At 38.7% G+C, this 15,560-nt stretch overlaps 2 protein-coding genes across 6 annotated transcripts; one reads left to right on the top strand and one right to left on the bottom strand.

Annotated features, from left to right (window-relative positions):
- Positions 1–332: 332 nt before the first annotated feature.
- On the bottom strand, positions 333–5,175 carry LOC125263738 (complement factor H-like). 5 transcript variants are annotated; one of them, XR_007183884.1, is made up of 10 exons: positions 4,950–5,169; positions 4,589–4,756; positions 4,391–4,496; positions 4,214–4,290; positions 3,878–4,060; positions 3,586–3,753; positions 2,828–3,019; positions 1,720–1,885; positions 795–980; positions 333–594 (listed from the first exon to the last, which is right to left on the bottom strand). XR_007183884.1 is itself a non-coding variant. In XM_048182886.1 (9 exons), the coding sequence occupies exons 1-9, from the start codon at positions 5,017–5,019 to the stop codon at positions 404–406; spliced, it is 1,341 nt and encodes a 446-aa protein (XP_048038843.1). In that variant the 5' UTR covers positions 5,020–5,164; the 3' UTR covers positions 333–403. The 5 variants fall into 5 exon arrangements, 4 of the variants coding, with proteins under 4 accessions (XP_048038843.1, XP_048038844.1, XP_048038845.1 ...); XM_048182886.1 differs by lacking the exon at positions 1,720–1,885 and having other exon boundaries at positions 4,950–5,164; XM_048182887.1 differs by lacking the exons at positions 1,720–1,885; positions 3,878–4,060 and having other exon boundaries at positions 4,950–5,175.
- A 2,809-nt stretch (positions 5,176–7,984) lies between these two features.
- LOC125262647 lies at positions 7,985–14,406 on the top strand. The gene has a single exon (XM_048181470.1). The coding sequence runs from the start codon at positions 7,985–7,987 to the stop codon at positions 13,718–13,720; it is 5,736 nt and encodes a 1,911-aa protein (XP_048037427.1). The 3' UTR covers positions 13,721–14,406.
- The last annotated feature ends 1,154 nt before the right edge of the window (positions 14,407–15,560 follow it).

Genomic DNA, 15,560 nt, shown 5'->3' with positions numbered 1-15,560 from the left:
GTGAACAACATTTACTTCAAAGTTTACTTGAGTCTAAAAAAAAAATATTTACTTAGACTGTCTTGATTTCATGTGAACATTTTACATGGCCAGTGACCAGGGCTGTTTTGTTTGAGTCTATAAAAGATAAATTAGTAACTGATTAATTCACATTATAAATATTATAAAAGTTTTATTTGGGTTGTTTAATGAGTAAAAAACATGCATTGACTTATCTAGCAAAAAAAGTAGGCTTAGGCTAATATTTTTCATACATGCACATCTTAAATATGCCACATTTAGAAATTTAATTGTAAGAAATCATGAACAGATGAAACTGAATTGGGAAAAGGTTAATTTTGATCTGCTTTATTTCTTATTGTTTATTAATACAGCTGATGCTTCAGTGATGTTTTATTCACTGTCACTCACACAGAGGCAAATTCATCACTCCATCATTACATGTTTGTGTTAGGCCACTGCCTATTGAAGATTTGCCACTCTTACAACTAAAGGTGATTCTATCCCAATGTGGTAAGATTATCTTTTCCCGTCCACCCCATCGCAGCTCTATACCTCTTTCATCCATTAACTCCACAGACACTGAACAGGGCTCTGAAACAAACCCAACATCTCACTCTCAGTGTTACAGGATACATTCATTGATTCATCAGAACCAAAACTACAACTTCAACTACAAGATTACATTATATATATATATATATATATATATATATATATATATTTTTTTTTTTTATTACATTTTATATATATATATATATATATATAAAACAGTGTAGAGTGTTCATACTTACTTAAGCACTTAATATTCCCTCTCCATTCTCCGTCTTCACAGGTCAAGTATTTGGAGTAGGGGTGACTCTGAACCAGTGTGTATTTATTAAAGCAGATGTATTCAACTCTCTCCCCTGAATTATATTCCCTTTTTGTCATTTCTGTTGTATCTGCAAAGTCCACATTTGGTGGTAGCCCACATTTCCCTGTGAGCAGACATTTTTTTTTATTTTTTAGACAGTTTTTAGATCACCAAGTAAATGTAGCATTAATAGATCTCAATATCAGCCAGATGCCTTTTTTACAGCCTTAAACAACAGAACATGTTTTTATGAAATGCACATCATTAATATGAGTATATAAGGTCATTTAATAAAATGCTTGAAGAAAATGACATTCTGTTTTGAAGAGATCTGGGTTGTATTTTTTTTTCTATATAATATAATATAACTAGATCTAAAATAGTGTTTTGGGTGGTGCCTGATGAATTACACTCATGAATTACACACACAGCAAAAACTGCAGTGTTAAATTAACTCTCCTGTACGGTGGCCGAGAGAGCTCAACGCGCTGCAAATGAAGAAACCATCTTCATCAGTTTGACAACACATGCGCTGCAAACTCCACAACACTTACAAATAGTGAAACGCGCTGCAAATAAAGAAAACATCTTCATCAGTTTGACAACACACGCGCTGCAAACTCCACAACATGTTGTCAAACTGATGAAGATGTTTTCTTTATTTGCAGCGCGTTGAGCTCTCTCGGCCACCGTACTCCTGGGAGTATATGTGAGACCATATTCAAGAGTGTTAAAGTGTTAAAATAAGGCTACGTTTATACATGGGCTGCTATTTTCATAAACGGACATTTCAACCTCTCCGGTTTCAAAAATAACATCGTACACACATGTCAGTTTTCAGAAAAGTGTTCATTTACACGTACCCGTGTATATATGACGTCAAGAGTGTAACGAGCAGCTCAAGCCCACGTAAGCCAATCAGAATCCCGAAAAAGAATCCCGAATTCCTCTTGAAGTGATTCGAAGTTGTTGCAAAATTGCTGATCTCCGAAAACTCATTCGTCTCTGCTTCTCGACATAATGGAGCAGCTGTATTTGCAAATGCAAACACACAAGAAGAGTTTGCACCAACATAAATGCGACTGCTACTCTAAACGCTTCCATGATCACATGTAAACATAGGTGCGAGCTCTGGCGCATACTGTGACGTTGGCTGCCTAAACACCCGTTTGTCTCAGTTTACATGCAAACGTGCAAACGAAGATTTTCAAAATCTCCACTCTGGCCGGAGTTTTTAGAATGACTCGTTTTCAGAGGCGAATTCTCCGTTTGCGTGTAAACGAAGGGCGCAAACGAAGAGAAATGTCTCCGTTTTTCAAAATAACCATGTACGTGTAAACGGGGCCTAAGAGTGTTAAATGAACAATGAAGCGGTGTTAAAGTTAATGAGTTAATTAAGTGATTAACAGTGATGATTGACCATTATTGAAGATACCTGATGATAACAAGCAGAATCACCAAAGGAGAAAATCACAATTTTTAAGCCACCATCGTGGAGATGAGTGTTTGTTTTAGTTGGGCTCTTGACCCTTGACTTTTTAAAATAAATTTTGTTTTGTCTTGGGTTATAACATCCAGACAAACAAATGGAAAAGATAATCAGGTGGTGTTGGTTATGTTTACACGTAATCATTATTTGACCTGAATCACTAAACTCATGTAGAGGCTAATCTCTGAGTTAAATTTACATTATTGATTACAGCAGCACTGTGATTCTACAGAAGAAGATCAGCTTTATCAATATAATCTGAAGGATTTTTCAAAAGTTGTTTTGATTTAAAAAAAAAAAAAATGTTCTTTTAGGCACACACAGACATCAAGAATCAGCCTATGCACAAATAGTAAGAGTATGGCCTAGACACATGCTGGTCACGTGGAACTTCACATCTAGTAACTGAAACAAGGTTCACAATATTTTAATAACACAGTAAGTTCAGCTCCTAATGCAGAAGTGTTTCTCTACAATCTTACCCTCACAAACAGGCTGATGATCCCACTCCCCGTTCTCTTGACATGTAAATGATCTGATGGTTTCTTTTGTACCAAAGATCCAGTATCTTTCAGCACAGGTGATCTCCACACTTTCTCCACCTCTGAAAATAGTTTTTCCCTCTGGGTTGATCTTCTCTACTCCAAATCTTGACTTAAGCTCACAAGTTACTTCTGTACAAGACATAATAATGCACAACTAAGGCTACGTTCACACTGTCAGTCCAAATCCAATTTTTGTGTTTGTCCAATTGAAATCTGATCAGATTTAGCATGTGTAAAAGGCAAAAAAATCACATGAAATGCAATTTTTACAAATCCATTTTAAGCTACTGTATATGTGGTTTGAAATCCTATTCAAATTGCATTTCTGGAAATTCAGGGAATAAAGCTGCTCATACAAGCTTGTTGCTGCTGCTGCACATGGTCATGTTGTAAATAAGATCTTGTAATCTTGTTCAGTTGTTTTACAAATATTGGTGTGTTGACTGCATTCATATTGTTTTTTCAAAAAATGAAACTAAGATCAAACTAACATTTTCTTGAATGTATTGGAAATAATAATTTTTCAATAACTACTTGCAATTTTGTTCTTGAATTTTACCGTTTGGAATTTAAGGCTATTGGCTATCTAATTTTAGAATGTTTCAGTGCACTACAGAATTTTTCGTATAATGAAAGTTATATGGATTTTTGAATTATTTCCCAAATGAATTGTTTATTTAACACTGATACATTACCATCACATTCTGGGTTCAGAGTCCAGCCAAATTTAGCACATCTGGGGATTCCCTCTCTAGCCTTGAACCCTGGTGAACATCTGTATTTTAATATGGCATCTTTCTGGTATTCTTGCACTGGCTCAACAACAAAACCATTTGATATAACAGGTGCTGCGCATGTTATCTCTGTGTGGAAAGTGAGAGAAACAAGAATAATTAAAGTGGTGCTTTTAAAAAAGCACAGAAATCTGTGATCATTGGGTGAAGATACGGAAAAACAACAACAACAACAAAAAACAATAGAATGAACCTTTGCATGTTGGAACAGAGTCACTCCATTCGCCCGTCTCTGTGCAGTGAATGTCACTACTTCCGTCTATCTTTTTGTCAGCAGATACACACTCAAAGTGGATAACATCACCATAACTTCCCTCTTCTGTGTTGCCTGATGCATTCACAAACGCATTTGTGCGAATGGCTGGACATTTCACAGCTAGCCAAAAAATAAATAAATATGAAAAAAAGAAACCAACAAACTAATCACTAAAATTATTCTTCTCTTGAATAATGTAGCTTATGTGTCACTGTCAGAAGGACGGAGATAATTAAAAGAAAAAAAAAAAACCTGACTTTCAAGAAAGCTTACCCTCACAGACAGGGACAGTATTATCCCATCCTTGAGCTCTGCAGGTACGCTGATTGATTCTGCTTGTCATTTCAAATCTGTGAACACAGTGTTTTTACACTTTTTACAAGTACAAAGAATGTTAAAAGGACAGTATACGTTTCATACATTAGAATAAAATGCATAAAGCACATTTACCCTTTCTTGCAAGTGTACAACACTGTTGCTCCAAAAACAAACTCTGATCCTGCTGTAAGTTTAAAATCACCATTTGGTGTGTCTCCTGGGTGACTGCATTTTTTCTCTGCAGGAATCAAACAAGGTTTACTCTGCATAAACGGAAATTATTTAATTACCAATAAAATTATTTGGTGATCATATTGACAGTTTTCTCACCTGCACATTTTCGCTCAACGATTGTGTCCCATGTTCCCTCTTCACACTTTAATCTATACACGCCAGTAAAGCCTGTCATGCAGTACAGTTTCACTGTTTCACCATCACTGTATGAAGCTTTCACAGCTGGTTCTGTGTTTTCATATTTGATATCCTCTCGAAGACAGTCTGAGAAGCACAAACAATCATTACACAAAGACATAACTGTCATGTATATTAAATGTTGAAGTACATGAACAACTAGTCAACACTCTCTAAAGCTACAGTTTGGGAAGTGTATATAATGTAACATTTGTTTTCAAATTATTAAAATCTAAATGAAAAAGACTTTCAAATAGATAACAATAAAGAGATTACTTGCCTTGACTTTGAGCACAATTAAAAAACAACAACCAAAAGACGAAGCCGAGGAGTTTTACTGGAACTCTCATTTTGAGCTCAGTTCACAGTTATCTTTTTTTGGTCTGTCTCTGATACTCTTGTCTGATGGAGATCAACAACAAGTTAATAATTTACTAAAGTCAAAAAGAGTTTTTTTCTGACATCAGACCACTCTGTGCACAAGTAATATTTCCTGTAAATGACGCAGCAATTCATATTTGCCATTTAGACACACCAAAGTCCAGTTAGAGAAGTCAATCTTCTTGAGCCATATTTATGCAATACATGAACAGGAAACAAAGAATCCAAAATAATTGGCATGTTCACTTCTGAACTCTGTAGCTTTATCCTATTAATGTTTTTCACTGGACCATGTTCTTCTTGAATCAAATTATAAAGTTTGATTATGTTGTGAATGAATCTGTCACATGAGTGAGACTGAAGAAAATTCACAACACTTTTGAACTTTTAAACATTTCAACAGAGGTGGAAAGTCCAGGGGTCAGAAAGTAGGGCTGCGTTTACTCTGGCACAAAAAAAATCAGATCTTTTGCTCACAGCTGACAAAGATTTACACAGAACGGAATTAATTGCCAGAGGTGGGTAATCCAGGGGTCAAAGAGTAAAAGTCCTGCCATATTTTTATTCCATCCACTGAAGCATTAATGAGATAAATAATTGATTAATTGAGTGATGATTGAGCATTATTGAAGACACTTGATGATAACAAGCAGAATCACCAAAGGAGAAAATCACAATTTTTAAGCCACCATCATCAAGGTCAGGGTTTGTTTTAGTTGAGCTCTTGATCCTTGACTATTTAATATTAGATTTTGTTTGGGCAGGTTTAACTGCACTAAAACCAACCAAACAAGCAAAGTTAAATGATGATCAGGTAATGTTGGTTATGTTATCACATAATTGATTGATCTGAATCATTGAGTTAGATTTATATTATTTATTACAGCAGCACTGTGATTCTCCAGCATAAGATCAGCTTTTACAATAAAGAATTTTTTTTTTTTTAAAGTTGCCCTTATCACAAAAAAAAACATAAATATATATATATTGTAATGGTTTAGTTTAATTATAAAGAAAGGTGATTTTGGTTATATGTTGACCTTTAAGCGCCCTCTTGTGGCGAGGATTGCGTATGGTAATTTCCGTATATCCCATGTTGAGTTATTCATTGTGAATGTCATGGCTGAAGAGCGGCTCGTACAATGAAGTCGTGTCCCGCATAAGGCTGTAAGTCGCTATTATTTGTCATATAAGTATGATGTTTAGTAGGTCAACGATGTTTGACAGTAAAATAATTAATCTAGAGATGCAAATGTTGCTAAAAACAAAACGTAAAGTGCAAAGTGTGAGCATTAGGTAGCGGTCTTTTGTTATGATTATTAGGCTAATTTGGATTTCGCGATTACAAGCCATTACCTAAAACTAAGAATATAATTAACAAATGCACATGACAGTGTTACGTTTAATGCTTAATGTGTTGATTTAATGTTTCTTTTGAATGCTTTTAGGCAGTTAATACTGCTCTGTCAGCTATACATTTTGAATATGTAATTTGAATACAATTCTAATTGCTTTATTTTCTATGTGTGTTTACAGTTTTACAATGTTAAAGTTAAATGAGAAAAGATTCATGAAAGCTACTGGGAAGTAAAAGCCATGAACCAACATCTCGCCTGTTCACTGTCTGTCTAGCTGGAAGCTGGATGTTATAACTCAGTTAAAACTAGTGATGGGTCGTTCGCGAACGAGCCGGCTCTAAGAGCCGGCTCTTTTACGTGAACGTCGGGAGCCGGCTCACATATCTGAAGAGCCGACTCTATTTTTAAAAACAAAGCCTATAGAAATTCAATCATTATGTAATGAATGATTTAAATTTTATTTAAAACAATAGACTAATAATTCAAAGAATAACACAAAAAAATATAATTATATAAGCCTAGGCGCACACACTAGTGATGGGCATTCCGGCTCTTTCGTGAGCCGGCTCGTTTGAAGAGCCGGCTCGTTTCGTGAGCCGGCTCTTTAAATAATAAACTATGATTTTGACTATGATAGGTGTGAAAACAGTTCTAATTAAATTATTAAATGAAATCATACTCACAATGTCTCACAATTTCACAAATTGTTTTCACACCTATCATAGTCCAAGACATAGTTAAAACATTTATTATTTAAAGAGCCGGCTCTTTTCAGTGAGCTGAGTCAAACGAGCCGGCTCACAAAAAAGAGCCGGAATGCCCATCACTAGTTAAAACAGCCCAAACAAAATTTTATTTTAAAAAGTCAAGGGTCAAGAGCTCCACTAAAGCAAACCCTCATCTCCACGATGGTGGCTTAAAAAATGTGATTTTCTCCTTTGGTGATTCTGCTTGTTAATATCAGTATCTTCAATAATGGTCAATCATCACTCAATTAATCACTTAATTATCTCATTAACTTTAACACTCTTGAGTATGGTCTCACGTGTACTCCCTGGAGAGTTAATTTAACACTGCAGTTTTTGCTGTGTAGGAACATAGAAGTATGCTTAAAGTGCAAAAATAATATATAAAAAGTAAACTATAAGTGTGATGTCATGTTCACTTACAGAAAACTTAAAAGTATACTTGCACTAAACTAGCAGTTTACTGAGAGTATATTTCAAAGTGTACTTTTGTATACTAAAAATGTAGCTACTAGTATTAAAATAGTAAACTACTAGTATACTAGTATAAGTTCACTTTTAGTACAGATGCAGTACAAATGTGAACTAGTTAAAGTTTACTACTGTTACACTTATAGTACACTTAAACGTATACTTCAATTGGGCCAATTTAGTCCCAAGCGGTATTAAAATAGTACACTTACAAGTTTACTACTAGTACATTGATATTATACTTACTACATAAAGTATACTTGAACATTACTTTAGTATACTTGATCAAATGAACTTGAAGTATACTAGTTTTTCGTAAGGGATTGGACCCGCAACCCCAACGACTGCCAGGGAGCCACATGCTGAAAGCACAAGATGAGGTACTGGAAATGAGATCCCGGTGCTCTGCTTCTTCAACGCGGTCTACCAGGTCATCTGCAAGCGTAGCAGCTCTCAAAGCGCGAGCCAAAGCTGAGGCTGTACAAGCGCAGGTGGTCTATGCGGAAGAGGAAGCTGAAGTAATGAAACAACAAGCTAAAATGCAGGCTCAGCTACATATTTTAAAGATAAAGAAAGAAGCAGCTGCTGCTGCAGCAGAAGCAGAGATACTGGAAGCAGCCGCACAGTTTGAGGAACAGCAGTCTTACAGCAAAGAACATCTGTACGACCACCCCGTGGACTCCAAGGAAAAGGTTCAAAATTTCATTGATAGCCAAGTTTTCTCGCAAAGCAACCAAGTGCCGTCACAGCCTCAAATCTCAATCACGAATCCCTTCTACCAACATGATAACACAGGAGCAGAACCATCACCATCCCCCTACATTACTCCTGTAATCAAGCAAGAAACCCCGCAGCACAGACAACAACGGCCGTCTATATACATGTCAACACCACATCCTAACTTATCACATCCAGTTCTCAATCATCAACACCAGTCATTCAGCTCAATGCCCCCAAATCCTCAACAGACATCTACGGTAAATGATATGGCTAAATATCTAATGAAACGTGAACTGGTGTCAGCCACTTTGCAAACCTTTGATGATGATCCACAAAATTATCGTAGCTGGAAATCCTCATTTCTGAATGTGATTAAAGACTTGTCCCTGTCCCCTAAAGAAGAATTAGATCTACTTGTAAAATGGCTTGGACCAAAGTCAAACCAACAAGCTAAAAGAATCAGTGCGGCTCAAATCAATGATGCTGCTGAAGCCCTTAACATGATCTGGCAGCGCTTGGAAGAAACCTATGGAGCACCTGAGGTAATTGAACATGCACTCTTTCTAAAGGTTGAAAACTTCCCTAAGATTACAGCTAGAGACTCAAGTAAACTAAGGGAACTAGGAGATCTCTTGCTTGAACTACAACTAGCTAAAGCAGAGGGTTATTCACCTGGGCTAGCCTTTCTGGATACAGCTCGTGGTGTTAATCCCATAGTGGAAAAGCTCCCTTACTCCCTACAAGAAAGACGGATCTCATGTGCATCCAAATACAAGGTAGATTACAATGCCACATTTCCACCATTTTCTACCTTTTCTAACTTTGTACGGGAGCAAGCACGCATAAGAAATGATCCTAGCTTCTCCTTTCTGTCAGCAGCACAGTCCAAGTTTGACAGACCTGTTAAAAACATTACTCGCCCTATGATTTCAGTGAAAAAGACAGAAATAGCACAGAGTAATGAAACAACAGATATTAGTGAGGATCCAGACAAACATTGTCCTTTGCATAAAAAACCACATCCCCTCAGGAGATGTCGCAGTTTCTGCAGCAAGTCCTTAGAAGAGAGAAAAACATATCTGAAGGATAAAAACATATGCTTCAAGTGTTGCGCATCAACCAAACACCAAGCCAAAAACTGTCAGATCAAAGTCACCTGCAAAGAATGTGGGAGTGAAAGACACAATACAGTGTTACATCCAGGCCCACCCCCTCCTAACAGCATCACACCGCCAACAGAGGTGAAACAGCATGGCGGGGAGCCTGAGCTTAGCACACCATCAGTCTCAGCTACAGCAATGTGCACAGAGGTATGTGGCGAACAGCGTGGCTCAAAGTCTTGTGCTAAAATATGCCTAGCCAAAGTGTATCCATCAGGTCAGAGGGACAAGGCAATAAACCTGTATGCTGTTATGGATGAACAAAGTAATCAGTCTCTTGCCCGCTCTGATTTTTTCGACATCTTTAGTGTTAAAGGAGGCACGGAGGTGTATACCTTAAAAACATGTTCAGGTATCATGGAAGTTAGAGGGAGAAAGGCTAAAGACTTTATTGTCGAGTCTATAGATGGTCACATAAAGGTGCCGTTGCCTCCGATGTTGGAATGTGACATGATCCCAGAGGACCGCTCAGAGATCCCTTCGCCTGAAGTCGCCCAATACCACCCACACTTAAAGGCGCTCTCGCACAAGATACATGCTATAGATTCGAATGCACAAATCCTGTTGCTCTTGGGTAGAGACATCCTGAGTTTGCACAAAGTGAGAGAGCAGTGCAATGGTCCCCATAATGCACCATTCGCCCAGCGCCTTGACCTTGGCTGGGTTATTGTGGGAGATGTCTGTTTGAATGGTGCACACAAACCAAGGTCTGTCGCAACGTACAAAACCAACACATTGCTCAACGGACGTCCATCGTACCTCAGTCCATGTCCCAATGTCCTGCAAATAAAAGAAAAATCTGTAAGGCAACTAGAAGACACTCAAATCTGCACAGATACTTACCAGGCAATACAAACAGACAATCTTGGGGACACTATCTTCATCAAAAGGGAGGATGATGAAAAGTTAGCACCTTCACAACAGGATGCGCAATTTCTCACAATAATGCAGAATGAAATGTATCAGGATGAGACCAACAGCTGGGTTGCACCCCTTCCCTTTGTTACACCCAGACAACGTCTACCAAATAATCGAGATCAGGCTTTAAAAAGACTCAACACACTAAATCGAAGTCTCGCCAAAAAACCTGAGATGAGAGAGCACTTTGTTCAGTTCATGCAAAAAGTCATAGACAACAAGCAAGCAGAAGTCGCACCCCCCTTACAGCTGAATGAAGAGTGTTGGTATCTCCCCATGTTTGGGGTATATCACCCGCAAAAACCCAAGCAAATCTGTGTGGTTTTTGACTCAAGCGCCAAACATGAGGGCGTAGCACTCAACGACGTCCTTTTAAGCGGCCCAGATCTCAACAACGCTTTGCTTGGGGTTCTAATCAGATTCCGCAGAGAGCCCATCGCAATAACAGCAGATGTGGAACAAATGTTCTACTGTTTCACAGTAAGGGACGACCATCGCAATTTCCTGCGATTTCTCTGGTTTAAAGACAATGATGTCACAAAAGAGATCATCGAGTATCGTATGAAAGTCCATGTTTTTGGAAATCGTCCGTCTCCCTCTGTTGCAATCTACGGGCTCCGCAAGGCAGCTGAAGCCAGTGTGAGGGAATATGGCAAGGAAGCAGTGCATTTTGTCACCAGAAACTTTTACGTGGACGACGGTCTAACCTCACTCCCAACTGAATTTGAAGCAATCGCTCTCCTGCAAAAAACACAGAAAATGTTAGCTGAGTCAAATCTGCGTTTACACAAAATTGCATCAAACAGCAGTAAGGTCATGGAGGCGTTCCCAGCAAATGATTTAGCAAAAGACATCAAAAGCCTTGACGTAGACACTGACCCATTACCTGTGCAAAGAAGCTTAGGCATCAGCTGGAGTCTTGAATCGGATACTTTCACATTTCAGGTCTCTAAAGAACAAAAACCATTCACCAAAAGAGGTGTGGTATCCACTGTTAATAGTTTGTACGACCCCTTAGGTTTTGTTGCGCCTATAACTGTACAGGGAAAAGCACTCATAAGAGAACTAACCTCCGAACCATGTGACTGGGACGACCCCCTATCGCCAGCCAAAGAAAGACTTTGGTCTGTATGGAGAGACTCTCTTCTGGAGTTAGAGCACCTACACATTCCCAGACCGTACGTACCATTGTCTCTTTCCTCAACTCAACACAGAGAGCTGTGTGTCTTCAGTGATGCCTCATCCACAGCAATTGCAGCTGTTGCCTACCTGCGAGTTGTCAATGAGCAGAGACAGTACCTCACCGGATTTGTCATGGGCAAGGCCAAACTGGCACCAAAACCAGCTCACACAATTCCGCGACTGGAGCTATGCGCCGCTGTCCTTGCTACAGAAATGGCAGAGCTTATATGCCAAGAAATCGACCTAGAGCTTCATGCTGTAAACTACTACACAGATAGTAAGATTGTACTAGGTTACATATACAACACGTCAAGAAGATTTTACGTCTATGTATCGAACAGAGTCTGTAGAATCAGAAAATCTTCAGTATCAACACAATGGCATCATGTCTCATCAGAAAACAATTCAGCAGACATTGCTACTCGCCCAATAGCAGCACTTCTACTGCCACAAACATACTGGTTCACCGGTCCCCCATTCTTGTCGAAGGAACTGCCTCAGTGTTCATCTACAGTAGATACAAATGAGTTTGAGCTAATAGAACCAGAGCAGGATTCAGAGATTCGACCAGAAGTGAATGTCTATGCAACTAAGGTCAGCATCGAACCCCTCAGATCACACCGGTTCGAACGATTCTCAACATGGAAACATCTCATACGAGGTATGGCAAAACTCATTACTCTAGCTAGAAACAAGTCCAAAGCTTCAGATCAAAACACTACAAATCCTCAAACTCAAGCTAAACTTACAGTCATCTCAAGCGTGCAACAATGTTCATTCAAAGAGGACATTAAGAAACTGCATAGAGGGGAACGAATCCCAAAAACAAGCCCCTTGTGGACTTTAAACCCTTTCATAGACTCAGATGGACTGTTAAGGGTGGGGGGTCGGACGTCTCTAGCCGACCTCCCATATGATGAAAAGCACCCTCTGATACTCCCTAAAAAACATCATGTGTCAACTCTGCTTGTGAGACATTATCACCAAGGCGTTGCTCACCAAGGTCGTCACCTCACTGAGGGAGCGCTGCGATCTGTTGGTGTTTGGATAATTGGAGGCAGGAAACTAGTCTCAAGTGTAATCTATCAGTGTGTCACTTGCCGTAGGCTTAGAGGAAAACCTGTTAAACAAAAAATGGCCAACCTCCCAGAAGATCGACTCGCCATGGAGCCCCCGTTCACTAGGGGCGGCTTAGATGTTTTTGGGCCCTGGAGTGTAGTCACTCGCAAGACTAGGGGTGGGGCCGCAGAAAGCAAACGCTGGGCAGTTTTATTTAGTTGCTTAGGGACTCGTGCAGTTCACATAGAAGTAATCGAATCTATGTCCACCTCATGCTTTATTAATGCGCTGAGAAGGTTTTTTGCGTTTAGAGGCCCTTCCAAAGTTCTCAGATCAGACCGTGGCACTAACTTTATTGGAACCTGTAAGGAGCTAAAAATCAGTACAGATCACCCTGAGATCCAAGACTACCTCAGCAATGAAGGCTGTACATGGACATTCAACACTCCTCACTCATCACATATGGGTGGATCATGGGAAAGAATGATTGGCATCGCCCGCCGCATTCTAGACGCAATGTTACTGCAGTCAGGTCCAACTCATCTTACCCATGAAGTCCTCACAACACTAATGGCAGAGGTCATGGCGATCATTAATGCTCGTCCATTGGTTCCCATAAGTACTGATTCAGACTCACCAACTATTTTGACACCGTCTATGCTTCTAACTCCAAAGGCAGGAGTCGCTCCTGCTCCTGAAGGAACATTTGACATGAAAGACATGTATAAAAAGCAATGGCAATACGTTCAGGGTCTTGCAGATACCTTTTGGAAGCGCTGGAGACAAGAATATCTGTCAGTGCTTCAGCCAAGAAGGAAATGGACTCATGACAAAGATAACATTCAAGTAGGGGATGTAGTCTTGTTAAAAGATGATCAAGTTAAACGTAATGAATGGCCCATTGGACTCATTACTAAAAGCATCCCAAGCAAAGACAAGAGGATCAGAAAAGTGGAAGTTAAAGTTGTGAAGCAAGGGACAACTCGTGTCTACTTGCGCCCAGTGACTCAACTTATTCTCCTGCTTCCCCAAAGTAGTGATACAAAGACTGATTAGTATTAAATAGTGGTATAAGGGCATTTATACCAGGCGGGGAGTGTAATGGTTTAGTTTAATTATAAAGAAAGGTGATTTTGGTTATATGTTGACCTTTAAGCGCCCTCTTGTGGCGAGGATTGCGTATGGTAATTTCCGTATATCCCATGTTGAGTTATTCATTGTGAATGTGTCATGGCTGAAGAGCGGCTCGTACAATGAAGTCGTGTCCCGCATAAGGCTGTAAGTCGCTATTATTTGTCATATAAGTATGATGTTTAGTAGGTCAAAGATGTTTGACAGTAAAATAATTAATCTAGAGATGCAAATGTTGCTAAAAACAAAACGTAAAGTGCAAAGTGTGAGCATTAGGTAGCGGTCTTTTGTTATGATTATTAGGCTAATTTGGATTTCGCGATTACAAGCCATTACCTAAAACTAAGAATATAATTAACAAATGCACATGACAATGTTACGTTTAATGCTTAATGTGTTGATTTAATGTTTCTTTTGAATGCTTTTAGGCAGTTAATACTGCTCTGTCAGCTATACATTTTGAATATGTAATTTGAATACAATTCTAATTGCTTTATTTTCTATGTGTGTTTACAGTTTTACAATGTTAAAGTTAAATGAGAAAAGATTCATGAAAGCTACTGGGAAGTAAAAGCCATGAACCAACATCTCGCCTGTTCACTGTCTGTCTAGCTGGAAGTTACACATCTAGTGAGGACAGAACATATATATTTTTGTGATAAGGGCAACTTTTTAAAAAAAAAATTCTTCATTGTAAAAGCTATATATATAAAGTTTATGTAGTTATATATATAATTTAGGCACACACAGACATCAGGTATCAGCATGTGAATCTCAACAACGGTGACAAGCAACATATTCTGATCAACAGATCAACTCTGAACATTAGAAAACAAGCTACTAAAAAGTCACAGAAAAACAGCAAAATTTTAATAGTGAGAATAAAGAAAATTACTAAGACAATTCAGATCATAATTTATTCATGCAGCAATGCATGATGGGAGGCATGGATGAATTTTGATTGGTGGCACCCAGAATGCACTGCAACATGCTTTATGATGGCCACCACTGTTGAGATTCACAGGATGATTCTTGATGTCTGTGTGTTTAAATGAGTTGTTTTTTTTTTAAGTCAGAACTCTAAAAAAAAACAAAAAAAAAAACAATTGTATTGATAAAGTTGATCTTGTGCTGTAATCAATAATGTAAAACTAACTTAGAGATTAGGCTCTAAATGAGTTCAGTAATTCAGATCAAATAATGATTATGTGAAAATATAACCAACAACACCTGATCTCTTTTAACTTTGTTTTTCTGGTTGGTTTTAATGCAGTTAAAACTGTCCAAACAAAATATAATATTAAAAAGTCAAGGGTCAAGAGCTCAACTAAAACAAACCCTGACCTCGATGATGGTAACTTAAAAGTTGTGATTTTCTCCTTTGGTGATTCTGCTTGTTATCATCAGGTGTCTTCAATAATGCTCAATCATCACTCAATTAATCACTTATTTATCTCATTCAGGGGCGGTTTCTTCATTAGGGCAATAGGGCAACGCACCACCAAAAGTGAGAAAGGGACGGATTTTTCAATCATAATCAACCACAGAGTTACGCTAGCTGTCACTGCTAGACTGTTTGTTCTGCCTCTGGATATAGTCCAATCAGCGTCGAGTCACGCTCTGTGGAGTACCGCCTCTTTTTGGGCGATTTCAGTCTGGCCGAGATTTGCCCCGAGTGCTCCCATAGACTTCCATTCAAAGAACTTTTTTTTCAAACTGCAGGCACTGCAATGCATTCTCTATGGGTTCCGGGAGGGCTCGCACT

This window comes from Megalobrama amblycephala, linkage group LG2, assembly GCF_018812025.1.
Source record: "Megalobrama amblycephala isolate DHTTF-2021 linkage group LG2, ASM1881202v1, whole genome shotgun sequence".
Taxonomy (NCBI): Eukaryota; Metazoa; Chordata; class Actinopteri; order Cypriniformes; family Xenocyprididae; genus Megalobrama; species Megalobrama amblycephala.
The sequence above is the reverse complement of the archived record's forward strand: the minus strand, read 5'-3'. Positions and strand labels throughout refer to the sequence as shown.